At 40.4% G+C, this 19,337-nt stretch overlaps 1 protein-coding gene and 1 pseudogene across 1 annotated transcript; one reads left to right on the top strand and one right to left on the bottom strand.

Moving 5' to 3' along the window:
* Positions 1–1,122: 1,122 nt before the first annotated feature.
* Positions 1,123–4,102, bottom strand: LOC106577719 (uncharacterized; annotated as a pseudogene).
* Positions 4,103–14,346: 10,244 nt separating this feature from the next.
* On the top strand, positions 14,347–17,269 carry LOC106577718 (immunoglobulin lambda-1 light chain-like). Its single transcript, XM_045700585.1, has 5 exons — positions 14,347–14,402; positions 15,656–15,660; positions 15,790–16,140; positions 16,258–16,469; positions 17,075–17,269. The coding sequence occupies exons 1-5, from the start codon at positions 14,347–14,349 to the stop codon at positions 17,192–17,194; spliced, it is 744 nt and encodes a 247-aa protein (XP_045556541.1). The 3' UTR covers positions 17,195–17,269.
* Positions 17,270–19,337: the final 2,068 nt, after the last annotated feature.

Genomic DNA, 19,337 nt, shown 5'->3' with positions numbered 1-19,337 from the left:
AAAGTTGCTGCAACTCTATTGTTGATCCAGTCATGAGGACTTCGTGTAACGGCCGTCGTCAGAAAGAGACCAAGGTGCAGCGGAGGATGTGTTCATCATAAAGGATTTTAATCAACGAATGAACACTACAAACAAAACATGAAAAGAAACGACAGCCAACAGTTCTGTCAGGATTAACAAAAACCTAGACAGAAAATAATCACCCACAAACCCCAAAGGAAAAACAGGCTGCCTATGTATGACTCTCAATCAGCAACAACGATCTACAGCTGTTCCTGATTGAGAGCCACACACGGCCAAACCAAAGAAACAAACCAACATAGAAAAATAAACATAGAACGCCCACCCATGTAACACCCTGGCCTAACCAAAATAGAGTACAAAAAAAAACCTCTATGGCCAGGGCGTTACATTTCCGTGTATACTGCTGCTCCCTATTGCAATTTAGTAGAATTGCAATACTTCAATGTGCACATAAAATAAATACACAGTTGGTAGATTATTTATTACAACTGCTCAGTTACAGTGTGCACATTGTCATATTTTAATTATGTTTTTCAACATTATCAACTGTAATATACTCAGCTATGACATTTATTTTTCGTTCAGGCTTTTCTCATGAAGAGAGTGAGTTGTGCTCTTAGTGACATGGATGTTTGTGGTTTTGATGCACTGAGGTGTGTGAAGACAGTGTGTGATGAGGACTGTTGGTCATTGCTGGGGGTTTGAGATGAGTTAAGATGAGTGGTTAATCTATTTAGGGCCGTCATAACACCACAGAGATCTGATACAGGATACAGCTTAAAAAAATAGTTTTAGAAAAGCTTTGTTAAATTGAGCATAAGCCGCATATGGTCGTTGCAGTCTGAATCTGTGGGTGAAATTGTTGTGGAAATGTAAGGACAGAGGAAAATATGAATGCAAATCACACAATACCTCATACGACAGCAGATGAATTTTGATTTGATCTAAAATGCACAACATTATCAATGTAAATAGGAGTTTGACAGAATACAAGCCATTGTATTGTACCATAATCACAATGAAAAAGCCACAAGTTACACATAAAGCATAAAACACAGAGAAAGAAATGCATGTCTATACGGAGGAAAAGTCTACGTTTCAGTCCATGTTTTGGCACCTCACCCCAGAGTACACAGTGTCTCTCTCCATGGCGCTCCTCTGTCTCCGGGTCTTTGGCTTCTTGTGGATGACATTCAGAGCAGCGTAATGGACAGACGTGAGTGTGTCATCGTCTTCTTGATCCTAAGAGGAATAGCAAAATACATTCCAAAGACATCAGGAAATTACCTGATAATTTGATAAAAGGATCTGTTTACAGTTCATCAAAGTCATTAAAAAAAAAACACTTTATGTTCTGCATACCTGGATATGAGAACTGGGGACTTCTGGAACACTTGGTATGCGTTCCTTTTAGGCAAACGCATGAAGGAATCATCATCATCAACATCAACATCAACATCATCATATTCAACCAACATCACATCACCTCATCATCAACTCACCCCCCGCCCATCATCATCAACACACACATCACTCATCACACATCAACATCATCATATTCAACAACATAATCATCATCATAATCATCATCATCATCAACAAAATCATCATCATCAACATCATCAGATTCAACAACATAATCATCATCATAATCATCATCATCACCAAGAAAATCATCATCATCAACATCATCAGATTCAACATAATCATCATCATAATCATCATCATCATCAAGAAAATCATCATCATCAACATCAACATCATCATATTCAACAACATAATCATCATCAAGAAAATCATCATCATCAACAACATCATCATGATCATCATAAAATATAAACCAAAATCATGTGACAAATTGTTACTTAAAATGACAAAATAAAAAAGTATATTTTGCACTATACAATTGACATATAACATTTAACTCTGCACTGTTCACATTCTCTTCTGCTGATCTTGTACATGATGCGCACAAGGACAGTTATCCAGTTGACAGAGAGACGCAGGCAGTACACCAATGGAATATGTTCTTCCTTGCCACTTTCTGTGGAAATACAGACAGCAATAAAGGAAAGTCAGGGCAGTTTCCTCGATCTATTCACAGCACTGTCAGAAAATGATTGAAATAATCAGAAATGCCAGAAATATTACTTACTTACGGTCAATGTCCAGCTTAGTCCCGTTCCCAAACAGTATCTCCCCACCTGAGGCCACAGCACAGTAGTAAGTCCCAGCATCAGAGAGGCTGAGGTTCCTCTTGGGGAGGTTGTAGACACAGCTCTGTGTAGGAGACCCAGCCTCAGGCTCTTCTCACACTGATCACTCCTGTCTCCATAGGTATAAATTATTCCTGGACGGGATTCTACCGAGCCATGTCTGAACCAATAGATACTGTGTTTTCCTACACAGGTCTCAGTGTGTATTGTGCAGTTCGGAGTCACAGAGTCTCCTGGCTGAACAGACTCAGACACAGACTGCTGAGTAAGGTGATGGTTCTTGGAATCTGCACCTTTTACACAATAAAACCAAGGTTCTAATAAATGTTTGTTATATTACAATATAACCACTAGGAGAGCCTGATAGTTACATCTTAATAAATATACACTGAGTCTACAAAACATTAAAAACACCTGTTTTTTTCCATTACATACTGACCAGGTGAATCCAGGTGAAGCTATGATCCCTTATTGATTTCACCTGTTAAATCCACTTCAATTGGAGTAGATGAAGGGGAGGAGACTAGTTAAAGAATAATTGTTAAGCCTTGAGACATGGATTGTGTGTGTGCCATTCAGAGGGTGAATGGACAAGAGAAAAGATTTAAGCCTTTGAATGGGGTATGGTAGTAGGTACCAGGCATATCTTTTTGAGTGTGTGAAGAATTGCAACATTGCTGGGTTTTTCATGCTCAACAGTTTCCCGTGTGTATCAAGAATGGTCCACCACCCAAAGGACATCCAGCGAACTTGACACAACTGTGGGAAGTATTGAAGTCAACATGGGCCAACATCCCTGTGGAGTGCTTTCGACACCTTGTAGTCCATGCCCTACAAATTGTAAAAAATATATATATTTTTATTTAACCTTTATTTAAGTAGGCAAGTCAGTTAAGAACAAATTCTTATTTACAATGACGGCCAACACCGGCCAAACCCGAACGACGCTGGGCCAATTGTGCTCCGTCCTATTGGTCTCCCAATTACGGCCAGTTGTGATACAGGCTGGAATCGAACCAGTGTGTCTGTAGTGATGCCTCAAGCGCTGAGATGCAGTGCCTTAGACTGCTGTGCCACTCTTCTGAAGGCAAAAGGGGGTACAATCAATATTAGGAAGATGTTCCTAATGTTTTGTACACTCAGTGCATATATGTTACTTACCCCCATGCATCAGTAACACACCCTTCCTGAAGATCATGGCATCATAATCGCGTGCAGCACAGTAATACATCCTCATATCTGATGGTCTAGCATCTGAAATATTCAGCACAAATCTGGTTCCACTCTTCGTTTCCGTAAACCTGGTGTTGTTGATAAACTCTCCAAAGAACGTTGCAGTGTTGGAGTGAGTGTAAAGAGACAGCATCAATACTGGGGCTTGTTCTATTATTATCTTGATCCAGTTGTAGTAGTTGCCATCTTGTTCTGACATGAGGCATTCCAAATGAACTCTGTCTCCAGGCAGGAAAGTCTTCAGGACTCACGGCACCAAGCGACAAAGCTGAAAAAGATAAAAATGTGTATTAAAATAATTCTCATATCATTCTTGCTCATGTATGTACAGTACTGTAAGGACTCTGTGTGGAACAAAATGTATCTCAATCTTAAATATGCGTGAATTTCCCTTTAGTCCAAATAGTATGACACCTTAACTGCTCGAATTAATGACGTTTCATCATTGTCCTCTTCCTTATGTGTTTACTAGTCGTCTTGTCTGTCAGATGAGAGTGAGAGTCAGTGGGTTGGCTGTCTTACATGGCTGGAGTGATGGCCATCATGTCTATACCACCAGGAACTTGGTCTCTCTCTGCAATTGCATTTGTACCACTCTCAAACGTAACCGGACCTACACCTGATGGCATACTTCCGAAAGACTCATTTTGTTTTTTGTCAATGGTGCTGGCTCCACCAAGTCCTCACGTATTGGGCATCTGAGATATATTGTTATGCTTTTATTGTTGATCTCTGGTAGTGTGCGACCAAACCCTGGGCCGGTAGATACCATGCAATCTCTACCGACTCCCTATGATTTTAAAAACAGAGCAGGTTTTGGCCTCTTGCATGTTCATGTCAGAAGTCTATTTCCAAAAATAGACATGATTAGAATATGGGACAAAATGACAAATGCAGACGTAATGGTTTTATCAGAAACTTGGCTAAAGAAATCTGTGTCAAATAACTGGATTTCTATTGATGGGTCCACGGTTTTTAGAACGGATTGGATGAGTAAAGGAGGAGGGGTTGCAATTTATGTCAAATCCGAGTTTAACACATGAAATTCTCTCAATTACCAAAGCCAAACATTTTGAATTGCTTGCGGTTAAAGTGAACATATATAAGGACTCCCACATCACTGTAAGTGGCTGCTACAGACCGTCCTCTGCTTCGGGAGAAGCACTTAAATCTCTTTCTGATGTCCTGCAGAAGCTAAATGACTCTGAATTCCTTATTTTAGGAGATTTGAACTGGGACATGCTGACATCTGTATCGGACTCTTTTAAAGAACTGTGTGACTCTCTGAATCTCGCTCAATTAATTAATGCGCCTACAAGACCGAATCCCAGAGCACCTAACAAATCAACGCTATTGGGCATTATTCTAACGAATACCCATCACAAATACACATTGACTGGGATATTCTGTAATGATGTCAGTGATCACTGTGCAATTGCTTGTGGTAGAAATACAAAAACGACCAAAGCCAAACACCGTTATATTTTTAAATGACATTTTAGACAATTTGATGAGCAAGCGTTCTTACATGATCTATACCATATAATTGACAGAGTAAGTCTGATTCCCGATGTTGACAGTGCCTGTGACTATTTTTATATGAAATGTGTGTCGATTTGTGATAAGCATGCCCCTGTGAAGAAATTTAGAATCAGTGGAAGGGACAATCCCTGGTTTTCAGATAACTTGGCAGAATTAATTAGAAAGATAAATATATATTGGGCTCAAGCTAGACATACAAGTGTTCCTGTTGACTGGGCCTCCTTCAGAGCGCTAAAAAACAAATGCACAGGATTGATCAGGAAGTCCAAATCAGATTACTATTTAAATGCAGTCACAGAGAACCTAAACAACCCTACCAAGTTCTGGAAGGTAATCAAATCAGTGTCAGGTTCTAATGTATCCTCTGGCCTTCCTGACCATTTAATGATGGATTCTAATGAAGTGAAGGATAAAGCTGATATTATAGGGTTTTTTAACAAGCACTTCATATCTGCTGGTTCAGTTTTTGATAATGCTGGGGCCCAGGCCACTAATGTAAGCTCTGTTACAGCCAACTATGATATAGGTCCTCATGTGAACCATTTTAACTTTGAGCCTGTTTCTTATACTGAGGTCTATAAAGCACTAAATGCTATAGACACTAAAACGTCTGCAGGTCCAGACAACCTGGACCTCTACCTCTTAAAGATAGCAGATGGTATTATTACTGAACCTGTGGCTCACATTTTCAACTTGAGTCTCTTGACCAATTCCATACCCAGCGTTTGGAAATCAGCTTATGTCCTCCCACTGCTAAAGGTTGGATATCCCTCAGATGCTAATAACTATCGTTCTCTCTCTAAACTCCCTTTCCTGGCCAATGTATATGAATCCCTAGCTTAACACACAGTTAAAAACGTCTTAATTGAAAAGAACATACTGAGCAGGATTCAGTCAGGCTTTAGATTGGGGCACAGCGCCACAACTGCAACTAGGCAGTGGCAAACGACATCAGTAATGCACTTGATAAAAAGCAACATTATGCTGCTCTGTTTGTGGATTTATCAAAAAAAAGCCTTTGATTCAGTTGACCATGAATTGTTGCTAGCTATTCTCAGAAACATTGGTCTCAGTGAAGGGGTAGTAAATTTGTTTAGGAACTAACTTTCTGGCAGAACACAATGTGTATATACAGACAATCACAAGTCTAGCTTTCTTGAGATTAATAGAGGTGTGCCCCAGGGATCCATTTTAACTGCTGTGTTGTTCTCAATTTTTATGAATGATTTGGGAAATGGGATGCAACCAGCAAAGTTACATCTATATGCACATGATAGTGTCATATATTCATGTGCTCCTTCTCTGGATCAGGCTGTTGAAGAGCTCCAGACTTCTTTTCAGTCACTACAGGCCTCCCTTTATGGTCTGAAACTGGTCTTGAATGTACAAAAAACTAAATTCATAACCTTTACCAGAGCTAGAACTCTGCCAGAGAATGTTAGCATTGTCACGTCTGGTGGATCCATTGAAAAAGTGTCATCCTACAAATACTTAGGTATTTGGTTGGATGACAAGTTGTCCTTTAAAGTTAATGCGGATAATCTTGTGACAAAGCTCAAATTGAAATTAGATTTTTATGTTCGTAATAAGGCTTGCTTCCTGCTTATGGCTAGAAAAAAGCTTGTTCAGGCCACTTTTCTCTCTGTAATCGATTATGGTGACTTGTTGTATATGTATGCAACCTCCTCCGTCTTACAGAGACTGGACTCTGTTTATCATGCATCCTTGCCAATTCACTCACACACCATTGCACATTGTACCAAATGGTAGGTTGGACCTCACTTTATATGCACAGAAAGACACATTTGTATGTGTTCATCTACAAAGCCCTTTTGGGTAAACTCCCTCTTTACCTTTGTAGTCTGGTCTCCTTCACCACCATCAGTTACCATACCCGGTCTGCTAGGTGGTTGCTACTTAAAGTCCCCAGGACATACACAGTATTAGGCAAGACTGCCTTCTCTTCTTGTGCACCAGACACATGGAATAATCTACAATCCATGGTTCATGTAGGTATGTTAGTGCCACTGAATAAATGTAAATTATTGATGGGAGACTCTGTTACAGAGGAGTGTAAATGCTTTTTATAGGCTGGATCATGTTGTTGTATTGTATTGTTGTATGTTTTAATTATGTCATGTATTGATTGTTGCTGATTTCTTGGCCAGGTCTCCCAGTAGGAAAAGAGACTCTGGGTCTCAATGTGCTTTTCCTGGTTAAATAAAAATAAATAAATAATGTATATTATCTGTGTTTCAGGTTTGGTCTGTCTATCTCTCTCTCTCTTCACACCCTCTCTCTCTCTCTCTCTCTCCTCTTCACACCACTCTCTCTCCCTCTCAATTCAGTTCAATTCAAGGGCTTTACTGGCATGGGACACATATGTTAACATTGCCAAAGCAAGTGAAGTAGATAATAAACAAAAGTGAAATAAACAATAAAAATGAATAGTAAATATTACACTCACAGAAGTTCCAAAAGAATAAAGACATTTCAAAGGACATATAGCCTTTGATTCAGTTGACCCTTAATTGTTGATATGTAGACTAGCTAGGCTAGATGAATCTCTCTCTCCTCTCTCTCTCTCTCTCTCTCTCTCTCTCTCTCTCTCTCTCTCTCTCTCTCTCTCTCTCTCTCACTGCGCATCTTAACCACACAATCTCTTCTCACCAATCAGGCCCCACATCTCTTTCCATCCATACTGCTAGACTATAAATACCTGACCAAAACCAAACTAGCCCAGGCTCTAGACTAGATTTGTGCACAACGTGGGAGGAGTACAAATAAAGACAAACATTTATCTACTGTTGTTATCATAATACAGTTGAATTTAATTGAATGCATGACGTACAATGATACTGTATGTTGGACACCTGGGGTTTGGGACAACTAAAAACTGAAATCTGCTTTTTAATACCATAACCATACTTTAGTGGGCTATGTTCAAAAATACCATCTTGAACACTTTGGGCACTTGTAGGCCTACTGCAGTCAGTGCATCCATGATGTATTTGCGTTCACAGTGAATTCATCCATAAACCAAAAAAAACTACTGCTCTATTGTTGAGCGTACAGAGGCAGGTGTCAATGTTCTCTGCAGACTCATCTGATGCATTCACTGCAGACGTAACATCCTCAACGTGTAGTCAGTCACCTCGCTGGCGTGAACACGGATGGAAAAAACACACCTCATACAAAGATCTCTGTGGTCCAACGTTTCCACTCAACAACTAAACAAACTGACATCATGCCTTCGCACATTTGGCTTGAACTTTTTTTTTCTTAGGTGCTTTTGAGTTCTCACCTCCTCTGTTACTGTGACATTAAGGGTTTGTTATGGTTTGCTACCAATGCAGTTTGATTTGCATGCATATACTTTGTCTCACTTTGTTTCTAAGGCCTGTGATAAGCCTTGTTACTTTTTCAATGTCACTATTTCTGCTGGACAGAGGGATTCTGAGGAGGTTGATAACCAACCCTCAGGTCCAACACTTTCAGACCATAGTTTTCACACTTTTCAGGTAGGTAGGGCCATGCACTCTGTTTGCTTACAGATAACAAAACAGTTATCAACCAAATGACAAGTGTGCTTCTGAAATGGCACCCTATGGGCCCTGGTCAAAGGTGGTGCCTCTGGTCAAAGGTAGTGCACTATATAGGGAACAAGGTCCCATTTTGGATGCAACCAAGGTCTCCACCTTCACCCTCTGCACCAAAACCTCTATCGGAATCGTACACACATCACATTTATATGCAGACCACAACCTGTTGTTGCCACGATATTCGTCTGACAATGTTAACAAACTTCTTTCTCTTAAATGTAATCTAACATGCAATCTATGTAATCCCCCAAAGTAGTTATTTATCATGAGAGGGCCATAAACAATAATTTGTAATGCTGCATACTCCAATAAAGGTTAAAATATCACCTTTCTGGTAAAAATAGCTATAAATTGCTTAGTCACTTTTGAAGACAAAAGCTCAAGTAACAGTACAAATATGACAAAAATGTGAAAATATGAAATATTGCATGAAATATGTTCTATTCAACAAAACTGTATGAGTAAGGCTAGAAAATCATTTCTAAATATAGTATAATTAAATTATAAAACACCTAACTATAGATTTAAACTTCCTTATAACTGTAAAATGCATATTTGTATGTTTAGTGAACTCTTTAGGAACTCGTCTTTCATCTCATACTAATCTTGTCCATCTATGACAAACAGAAAGTGTTTTTTGTTTAAAATCTATTAATTATTTTAGATGAATGGCTATAAATCGATCTCTTAATGTGCTATAGTGATGAAACCACTCTTTCCTGCTGCGCTGTGATGTAGGGTTCAGCCAGGAGTTGATGGACAGTCGCAGAGCGAATGAAATGGTAGGGGGGACATCCCAGCTTTAAGTGGTTTCAGATTTCACATACTAAGTCACACAAAAAATACACTACTGTGTCCGTGAGAACCATGGCTATTGCTCAATGCAAGAAATTTTGATCTACGGTGATGATTTATAAGCGAAAATTTGCTTTATAAGCGAAAATGTCAGTCGGTCGGTCAGAACCGGGACCAGAACCAAGCAGGTCCCCTAAACATGGACTTTTATCACGTGATGTCTGACAAATATCAGAATGCTTTCAATAACTTGAGAAAGTATTGAGAGGATACAAAAATTAAGGAGACATCTATATACAGTGCCTTCGGAAAGTATACAGAGCCCTTGACTTTACCCACATTTTGTTACGTTACAGCATTCTTCTAAAATGGATATATTTATTTCCCCTCATTAATCTACACACAATACCCCATATGACAAGCAAAAGCAGGTAATTTTTTGTTGTTGTTGCTAAATATCACATTTACATAAGTATTCAGACCCTTTACTCAGTACTTTGTTGAAGCACCTTTGGCAGCGATTACAGTATGACACTACCAGTTTGGCACACCTATATTTTGGGAGGTTCTCCCATTCTTCTTTGCAGATCATCGAAAAACTCTGGATGGGGAGCATTGCTGCAAAGCTATTTTCACGGTGTTCGATATGGTTCAAATCCGGGCTCTGGCTGGGTCACTCAAGGAGATTCAGAGACTTGTCCTGAAGCCATTCCTACCTTTTCTTGGCTGTGTACTTGTCCTGTTGGAAGGTGAAACTTCGCCCAAGTCTGAGGTCCTGAGCGCTCTGGAGCAGGTTTTCATCAAGGATCTCTCTGTACTTTGCTCTGTTCATATTTGCCTTGATCTTGACTATTCTCCCAGTCCCTGCAGCTGAAAAACATCCCAATAACATGATGCTGCCACCACCATGCTTCACCGTAGGGATAGTGACAAGTTTCCTCCAGATATGACGCTTGGCATTCAGGCCAAAGAGTTCAATCTTGGTTTCATCAGACCAGAGAATCTTGTTTCTCATGGTCTGAGATTCTTTTGGTGCCTTTTGGCAAACTCCAAGCGGGCTGTTAGGTGCCTTTTACTGAGGAGTGGCTTCTGTCTGGCCACTCTACCATAAATGCCTGATATGTGGACTGCTGCATAGATGGTTGACCTTCTGGAAGGTTGTCCTTCCAGAGTAACTCTAGCGCTCTGTCAGAGTGACCACCGAGTTCTTGGTGAACTCCCTGACCAAGTCCCTTCTCACCCCGATTGCTCAGTTTGGCCGGTTGGCCAGCTCTAGGAAGGATCTTGATGGTTCCAAACCTCTTCCATTTAAGAATGATGGAGGCCACTGTGTCCTTGGGGAACTTCAATGCTGCAGAAATAATTTTGTGCTTCGACTTAATCCTGTCTTGGAGCTCTATGGACAATTCCTTTGACTTCATGGCTTGATTTTTGCTGTGGAATCTGATATAGACAGGTGTGTGCCTTTTCAAATCATGTTCAATCAATTGAATTTACCACAGGTGGACTCCAATCAAGTTGTAGGAACATCTCAAGGATGAGCAATGGAAACAGGATGCACCTGAGCTCAATTTCGAGTATCATAGCAAAGGGTCTGAATACTTATGTAAATAAGGTATTTCTGTTTTTTATTTTAAAAACTTTTGCAAAAATGTTAAAAAAATTAAATAAAATGTTTTTACTTTGTCCTTATTGAGTATTGCGTGTAAATTGCTGAGTATTTTTTAAATCCATATTAGAATAAAGCTGTAACATAAAATGTGGAAAAAATCAAGGGGTCTGACCACTTTCCAAAGGCACTGTAGATTCAAGCTCTTTCTGAGAACCTTCAAGATAATTAGTGAAAGTAGGTTTGAGAAGTTATAGAGCAAGCCTCCCCCTGAGAGGGCCTTCAATGGTCATCTTGAATTCATCAGAACAAGATGACAATATGTATGTTCTATATGAGAACAAGGTGACGATATGTATAAGTGCTATATCAGAACCAGGTGACAATATGTATATGTGCTATATCAGAACAAGGTGACAATATGTATATGTGCCATATTGACATTAAAACTCTTCAGTGTATTCATTCAACAGCATAAAATAACAGAATGTGCATGATTAGTATTTTTTCAGTTTTCAAATTTGCAGCAATGTCCATAACTCTTTAATTAATCTATTGAGTCTATTGATGCACCGGCGCGTCAATCTAAGTAACATAATTAAAAAAATACCCTTCATAATCTGTCAGTTTAAGCTAGAGACATCTGTATGAGTTGTGTCTCAATCCACAGCATCCACCTGTCGGCCTTCCGCATCTGTGGTGGAAGGTGGCCGAGCTACAGTGGTGTTTGTCAGACCATGAGACATCCCAAAAATAAGTCTTCTCATGAAAACGTCTGTGGCGTTTATGGAAAGATGACACTCAATAACACAACGATGTTCTCCTTTTTTTTGTTGCTCTACGAACCCCAGAAGTATCACGGGACTCGTATGACGGTAACCCACACAAAAGAACGGAAGCGTGAAGGTAGTTTTGTGCAAAGGATTTTTTTATTATTTTTATTTTATTTCACCTTTATTTAACCAGGTAGGCCAATTGAGAACAAGTTCTCATTTACAACTGTGACCTGGCCAAGATAAAGCAAAGCAGTGTGACACAAACAACAACACAGAGTTACACATACAATAAACAAATGTACAGTCAATAACACAATAGAAAAAGTCTATATACTGTGTGTGCAAATGGCATAAGGAGGTAAGGCAATAAATAGGCCATAGTAGCGAAGTAATTACAATTTAGAAAATTAACACTCGAGTGATAGATGTGCAGATGATGATGTGCAAGTAGAAATACTGGAAATACTAGTGTGCAAAAGAGCAAAAAAAGTAAATAAAACAATATGGAGATGAGATAGGTAGTTGGATGGGCTATTTACAGATGGGCTGTGTACAGATGCAGTGATTGATAAGTTGCACAGATAGCTAGCTGATGCTTAAAGTTAGTGAGAGAGATATAAGTCTCCAACTTGAGCGATTTTTGCAATTCGTTCCAGTCATTGGCAGCAGAGAACTGGACGGAAAGGCGGCCGAAAGAGGTGTTGGCTTTGGGGATGACCAGTGAGATATACCTGCTGGAGCGTGTGCTACGGGTGGATGTTGTTATGGTGACCAGTGAGCTGAGATAAGGCAGGGCTTTACCTAGCAGAGACTTATAGATGACCTGGGGCCAGTGGGTGTGGCGATGAATATGTAGCGAGGCCAGCCGACGAGAGTATACAGGTCGCAGTTGTGGGTAGTATATGGGGCTTTGGTGACAAAACGGATGGCACTAAGACTGCATCCAGTTTGCTGAGTATAGTGTTGGAGGCAATTTTGTAAATGACAGTTTTACGAGGGTATGTTTGGCAGTGTGAGTGAAGGAGGCTTTGTTGCAAAATAGGAAGACAATTCTACATTTAATTTTGGATTGGAGATGTTTAATATGAGTCTGTAAGGAGCGTTTACAGTCAGGCCAGACATCTAGGTATTTGTAGTTGTCCACATATTCTAAGTTAGAACCGTCCAGAGTAGTGATGCTAGTCGGGCGGAGGCGGGCTGCGATCGGTTGAAGAGCATGCATTTAGTTTTACTAGCGTTTAAGAGCAGTTGGAGGCCACGGAAAGTGAGTTGTATTGCATTGAAGCTTTTATGGAGGTTTGTCAACACAGTGTCTAAAGAAGGGCCAGATGTATACATAATGGAATCTGCGTAGAGGTGGATCAAGGAATCACCCTCAGCAAGAGCAAAATCGTTGATATATACAGAGAAAAGAGTCGGCCCGAGAATTGAACCCTGTGGCACCCCCATTGAGACTGCCGGAGGTCCGGACAACAGGCCCTCCGATTTGACACACTGAACTCTATCTGAGAAGTAGTTGGTGAACCAGGCAAGGCAGTCATTTGAGAAACCAAGGCTGTTGAGTCTGCCAATAAGAATTCGGTGATTGACAGAATTGAAAGCCTTGGCCAGGTCAATGAATACGGCTGTGCAGTACTGTCTTTTATCGATGGCGGTTATGATATTGTTTAGTACCTTGAGCGTGGCTGAGGTTGCACCCGTGACCAGCTCGGAAACTAGATTGCACAGCTGAGAAGGTACGGTGGGATTCGAAATGGTCAGTGATCTGTTTGTTAACTTGGCTTTCGAAGACTTTAGAAAGGCAGGGCAGGATGGATATAGGTCTGTAACAGTTTGGGTCTAGAGTGTCACCCCCTTTGAAGAGGGGGATGACCGCAGCAGATTTCCAATCTTTAGGGATCTCGGACGATACGAAAGAGAGTTTGAGCAGAATTTGTACTAGGGGTTGCAACAATGGCGGCGGATAATTTTAGAAAGAGATGGTCCAGATTGTCTCTCCCAGCTGATTTGTACAGGTTCAGGTTTTGCAGCTCTTTCAGAATATCTGCTGTCTGGATTTGGGTGAAGGAGAAGCTGGGGAGGCTTGGGCAAGTAGCTGCAGGACATGTAGCTGCAGGGGATGCGGAGCAGTTGGGCTTGGTTAAGGTAGCCAGGGGAAAAGCATGGCCAGCTGTTGAGAATGGCTTATTGAAATTCTCAATTATCGTGGATGTTTCGGTGGTGACAGTGTTCCTAGCCTCAGTGCAGTGGGCAGCTGGGAGGAGGTGCTCTCATTCTCCATGGACTTTACAGTGTCCCAAATGTTTTTGGAGTTAGAGCTACAGGATGCGAATTTCTGTTTGAAACAGCTAGCCTTTTCTTTCCTAACTGACTGTGTGTGTTGGTTTCTGACTTCCCTGAAAAGTTGCATATTGTGGGGACTATTTGATGCTAGTGCAGTCCGCCACAGGATGTTTTTGTGCTGGTCGAGGGCATTCAGGTCTGGAGTGAATCAAGGGCTATCTCTGTTCTTAGTTCTACATTTTTTGAAAGGGGCATGCTTATTTAAGATGGCGAGGAAATTACTTTTAAAGTACGACCAGGAATCCCCTACTGATGGGATAAGGTCAATATCCTTCCAGGATACCCGGGCCAGGTCGATTAGAAAGGCCTGCTCGCAGAAGTGTTTTAGGGAGCGTTTGACAGTGATGAGGGGTGGTCGTTTGACTGCGGACCCATAGCGGATGCAGGCAATGAGGCAGTGATCGCTTAGATCCTGATTGAAAACAGCAGAGGTGTATTTGGAGGGCAAGTTGGTCAGGATGATATCTATGAGGGTGCCCATGTTTACGGATTTAGGGTTGTACCTGGTGGGTTCATTGATAATTTGTGTGAGATTGAGGGCTTAGATTGTAGGACTTCTGGGGTCTTAAGCATATCCCAGTTTAGGTCACCTAACAGAACGAACTCTGAAGATAGATGGGGGGCAATCAATTCACATATGGTGTCCAGGGCACAGCTGGGAGCTGAGGGGGGGTCTATGACAGGCGGCGACAGTGAGAGACATATTTCTGGGTTAAATATATGTCCAAAAAAACCTAAAGCTTTGTTATATCTCATAGATATAGGACAGACACCTTATTCCTTATGATTTAATTTTTTACTGTATTTTTTTCCATTCATTAATGTGTATTTCAAAGCGCTTTAATGGACTATAGCAGTAAAGGCCAAATTCAATATTTTATCAAATACTTTATTCGTTTTTGATACCTAAAGGGTTCTAAAGTTCAAAATCAAATAGGTAACTGATCCATGGTATGACCATCTTAGAACAATTCCAAATGTTATCTTAGTAGAACCCCCCCTCCACCACAACAGCTTAGTCTTTGAGAGGTTTTAAACAGCTTGGGAAGACATTCACAGGCATTTGTCATACTCATGAATAATGTTAACGATATGTTTATTAAATTACACTTCTATGAGTGTGTAAATAGGAGCCTGCCAATCATAATCAAGCCATATTATCATAAACACTTACATTCAGGAACTGAAATGTGGACAAGAATATATACGCATTTGGTGTCCATATCTCTCAATCACTACTAAGGCGATAGCTTTCTGAAGAAAACGGAAAGTTTACTCATGTAGCATGAGGATAGAAAAAGATCAGAGGGGAGGGTTCAACTGTCCTGTTCCGTGTCTTTACTAATGTCACATCTGCCAATCAGGCCTGTAGACCATCTCTCCAGTCATGTATAAAAAGACACCCATAACCTCTTGACTCTCACTCTTATCTGACACACAGGACGACAATAGAACATGCTATCCACAGAAGAGGGCGATGTCAAAACTGTGTCTCATAATCTCTCTTTTGTTTAGAGCAGGTAAGACATTGTGTAGGCAAGATAAAACAATATTTCTGGTGGAATAAGGGTACATAATGTTACGGGACCTGTAAACGCATGAATCTGATGTGTAGACTTTGATTGACATAAAACATGTATTTTTTTCAGTGTTGTCCATTGGTATCATTACTCAGTCTGATCTTTTGAAGACTTTCATCGACGGAGACACTGTTGATTTGAAATGCTTCATCTCTGGGACTGGCGGAGACTACTACAACTGGTTCAAACTCACAGTAGGACAAGCTCCAGCGATGATAGTATCTCTTTACCTTGACTCAAAAGATCCAACACTCTACGGGGAGTTTGACAACAACCCTCGGTTTTCTGCAGAGAAGAACGGAGACAGTTTTGTGCTGACCATTTCAAATGCAAAGCCATCGGATGTGGGGATGTATTACTGTGCTGCACGTGATTATGATGGCATGATCTTTGGAAATGGTATATTTCTGATGCATAAAGGTGAGTAACACAGAAGTTAATATGGAATGGTACTGTTTCAGTGGCTTTGCATATGGAAATTGTGAATTTAATTTGTAATTAGAAGTTCATTAGGACCTTGGTTTTATTGGGTAAAAGGTGCAGGGTCCAGGAACCAGCATCTTACTCAGCAGTCTGTGTCTGAGTCAGTCCAGCCAGGAGACTCTGTGACTCTGAACTGTACAATACACACTGAGACCTGTGCAGGAGAACACAGCGTCTACTGGTTTAGACATGGCTCGGGAGAATCCCGTCCAGGAATAATTTACACCCATGGAGACAGGAGTGATCAGTGTAAGAAGAGCCCTGAGGCTGGGTCTCCTACATAGAGCTGTGTCTACAATGTGGGGAGATACTGTTTGGAAACGGGATCAAGCTGGAGATCAAAGGTAAGTGATACATCTTTACAGTTTTTGTTTATATCTATTGTATAATCTACTGTGTCCAACTACATACAGTACTAGTTATTTATATCACGTAAGAAAATGTTTTTCCCAGACAATTACGGAGACCCTCTTCTCTTGGTTTACTGCCTGAGCTCAGCATTGGGTCTCTCGTTTATCCTGATCATTTTCCTTGGTTACATCATGTACAAGATGAACAAGGGAAAGTGTCTGCAGTGTAGAGGTAAGAGATATCCAAATTAAATGAACTAATGATGTATGTAGCAGGTAAAGTCCTTCATTGAAGTTGCTCTTCTTTGATATCACCAGATGTATCTGTAATGGAAAGAGAAGTCGTATCTTTATTTTTCTGTCTTTCTTTTCAGGACCCGTCTCTCAGACAAGAGGTCCAGCAGTTTCTTATTCAGATACAGGGGTAAGTAAAATGAATTATATTTTCTATTACTATATTTAAAAAAATCTATTTAATAATAATGTATATTCTTCCTCCATTTTGTAATTGTTCTTCACAGGCCCAAGATGCAGACAATCTCCATTATGTAGCTCTGAATCTGAGCAACAAGACGAACAGGTCTAGAAGACAGAGAAGCAACATGGAGGAAGAGACGGTGTACTCTGGGATCAAACAGTAGAACTGGATGAATGAAACAGTTGTCGTTTTATACCAGATAGCTCTTAACTAGCTCTAACTTCATTAGCTTTGTATGAATGCTTCAGTAAAATGTGTTGACATTTGTGGTCATAGTTTTTCAAGTGTAATATAATGTGCAAATAGAAAAATAAAGCATGTCCATGTGTTAAACCAAATTAATTTGAATAAGTTGAATAAGTTGCATTCTGTTCACACACCCCTGTGGTCATAGTGGAGGGTGTTACAGTGACTTTCCAATATTAGAAACTAACCTTTCATAGACCTTTAACACAGGAAGACTGACCTGCAGCAACACACCACACTCTACTTTTCCTCTGAGGGCCAGAGTACTGTTCACACCCCTCAGTGCAACAATGGTCTCTAAACACAGTGCGTACAATGTAAAGGTCAATGTCTTCTCATTTCTGTGAAGTCAGGTAGTCCCTTGCATCCTGTTACAGTAAATAACATAGGCCCCTTTCAACATAATTACTCACAGTGAAAGTGGCACAACAGCCACCTCCACAAAAGGAGGACAGGCCAGTTGTAGTGTAGGAGGTTTTCTTCCTTGTTTTCTCTTTAAGACATAGGCCTAATGATTGCATGCCACACACCCCCTCACATACACAGCAACATATTTACATGTACTCTGTGGTCTGCTATGAACAAAACATTAAGCTGTAGCTATCTACACTTTGGTAAGGCCTGTTGGCCTGTTGCACAGGACCCTCTCTGTCTCTGTCTCTTTCTGTCTCTCTTCATGTGGTTTCAGCCGGATCTCAGTGGTGTCAGTCAGTTGTATGACATACTCTTTCACTCTTCATGTTGCCCTTTTTATCAACAATAGAACACTATTTTTATGAGGCATCGAGTTAACTATACATAGTCGACTGAAATCTGTGTAAAAACACAATTAACTATTTATTAGGTAATTTGACCTAGACATCAGAAGTCCGTAGCTAAACACAAAGCATGGTTTGAAGTGTGATGTAAAGTATCATCATCATCTGGGCCAAGAAGAAAGAGCCTCCTTCTAATTATATCATGGGAGAGATATTTTATTTGTCAATACACAGTATATGAGGTATTGTTGGTTAAGTAAAGACTATTGGGATATTTTATGTTTCTCTGTGTTATGAAGTGACTGTGTGGAAGTCATAGAGGCCCTAGAGGATGAAAGTGTTATAACATGTGGACAACCAGGTCCCAACTACTGTATGACTCCCATGGACCACAATGGAAGAAAAACATTAAGTAAAGGATCCACTGACTCTTGCTGTTGTGTCTCTTACTTTGGGTGGACAAGCCCTCTGTTGGCCAGCTGCAGTACATAGTATTGTAGACAGTGTGAGCTGTAGTTAGGCCTAATAAATTATAAATCCACAGTAATCACATTAAAAAAAATATATAAAACTGAACATCGACATATTCAAACTTGCTATGTTATAAAGTTGTACAACACAGAATCAAGCTGTACAACAACATAGGAGGACAGTGTTTGTCCCATTCATGGTCTACTGGGCGGCCTATCGAATGTTCAGCCAATCAAATTTGACCATCAAAATCAGACGGTACCTGAGACGAACCAATGAACGCAAACGCAAGTTTCCATTCTTTTCTGAAGAGAGACTGCATTTTACACAGGTCAGTCTCCTCCAGTGAAGGAGCCACCAAGATGAATAAACTCCTCACCTTTCTTTTGATTTGGAAAGCATGACAGTAACATCTAGCTCAAATGACTAATGTTATACAAGTTCTCTATACATTTAAAGTGCTTACTATAGGCATTTGGTAAATGTTTTAAATGCAGTAAATATAGTGTTTTTTACAGGTGCATCTCAAACACCAGTTATTGTTCATCCCACGTCTTCCCAGAAAGCAGAGCTGGGAGGTAATGTGACTATTGAATGCCACATGACTAGTGAGAACATAAACTACATGGTACGGTACAAACTCACCACTGGCATGGTGCTTCAATACATCACTAAATGTTCTAAGTACCTGAGTGATGTGCTATTCTACAATTAATTTGATGGCTGTGTCAGTCGTTGCTAGGAGTGGTGGTAGGAGTCAGGCGCAGAGAGCAGAGGTAAGGAACTGTGTGTTTTTTCAATAAAACACAACACGATCGACGCCAACACAAC

Source organism: Salmo salar, chromosome 18, assembly GCF_965601325.2.
Source record: "Salmo salar chromosome 18, fSalSal1, whole genome shotgun sequence".
Taxonomy (NCBI): Eukaryota; Metazoa; Chordata; class Actinopteri; order Salmoniformes; family Salmonidae; genus Salmo; species Salmo salar.
Note: the sequence above shows the minus strand (reverse complement) of the source record. Positions and strands in the feature narration are given on the sequence as shown.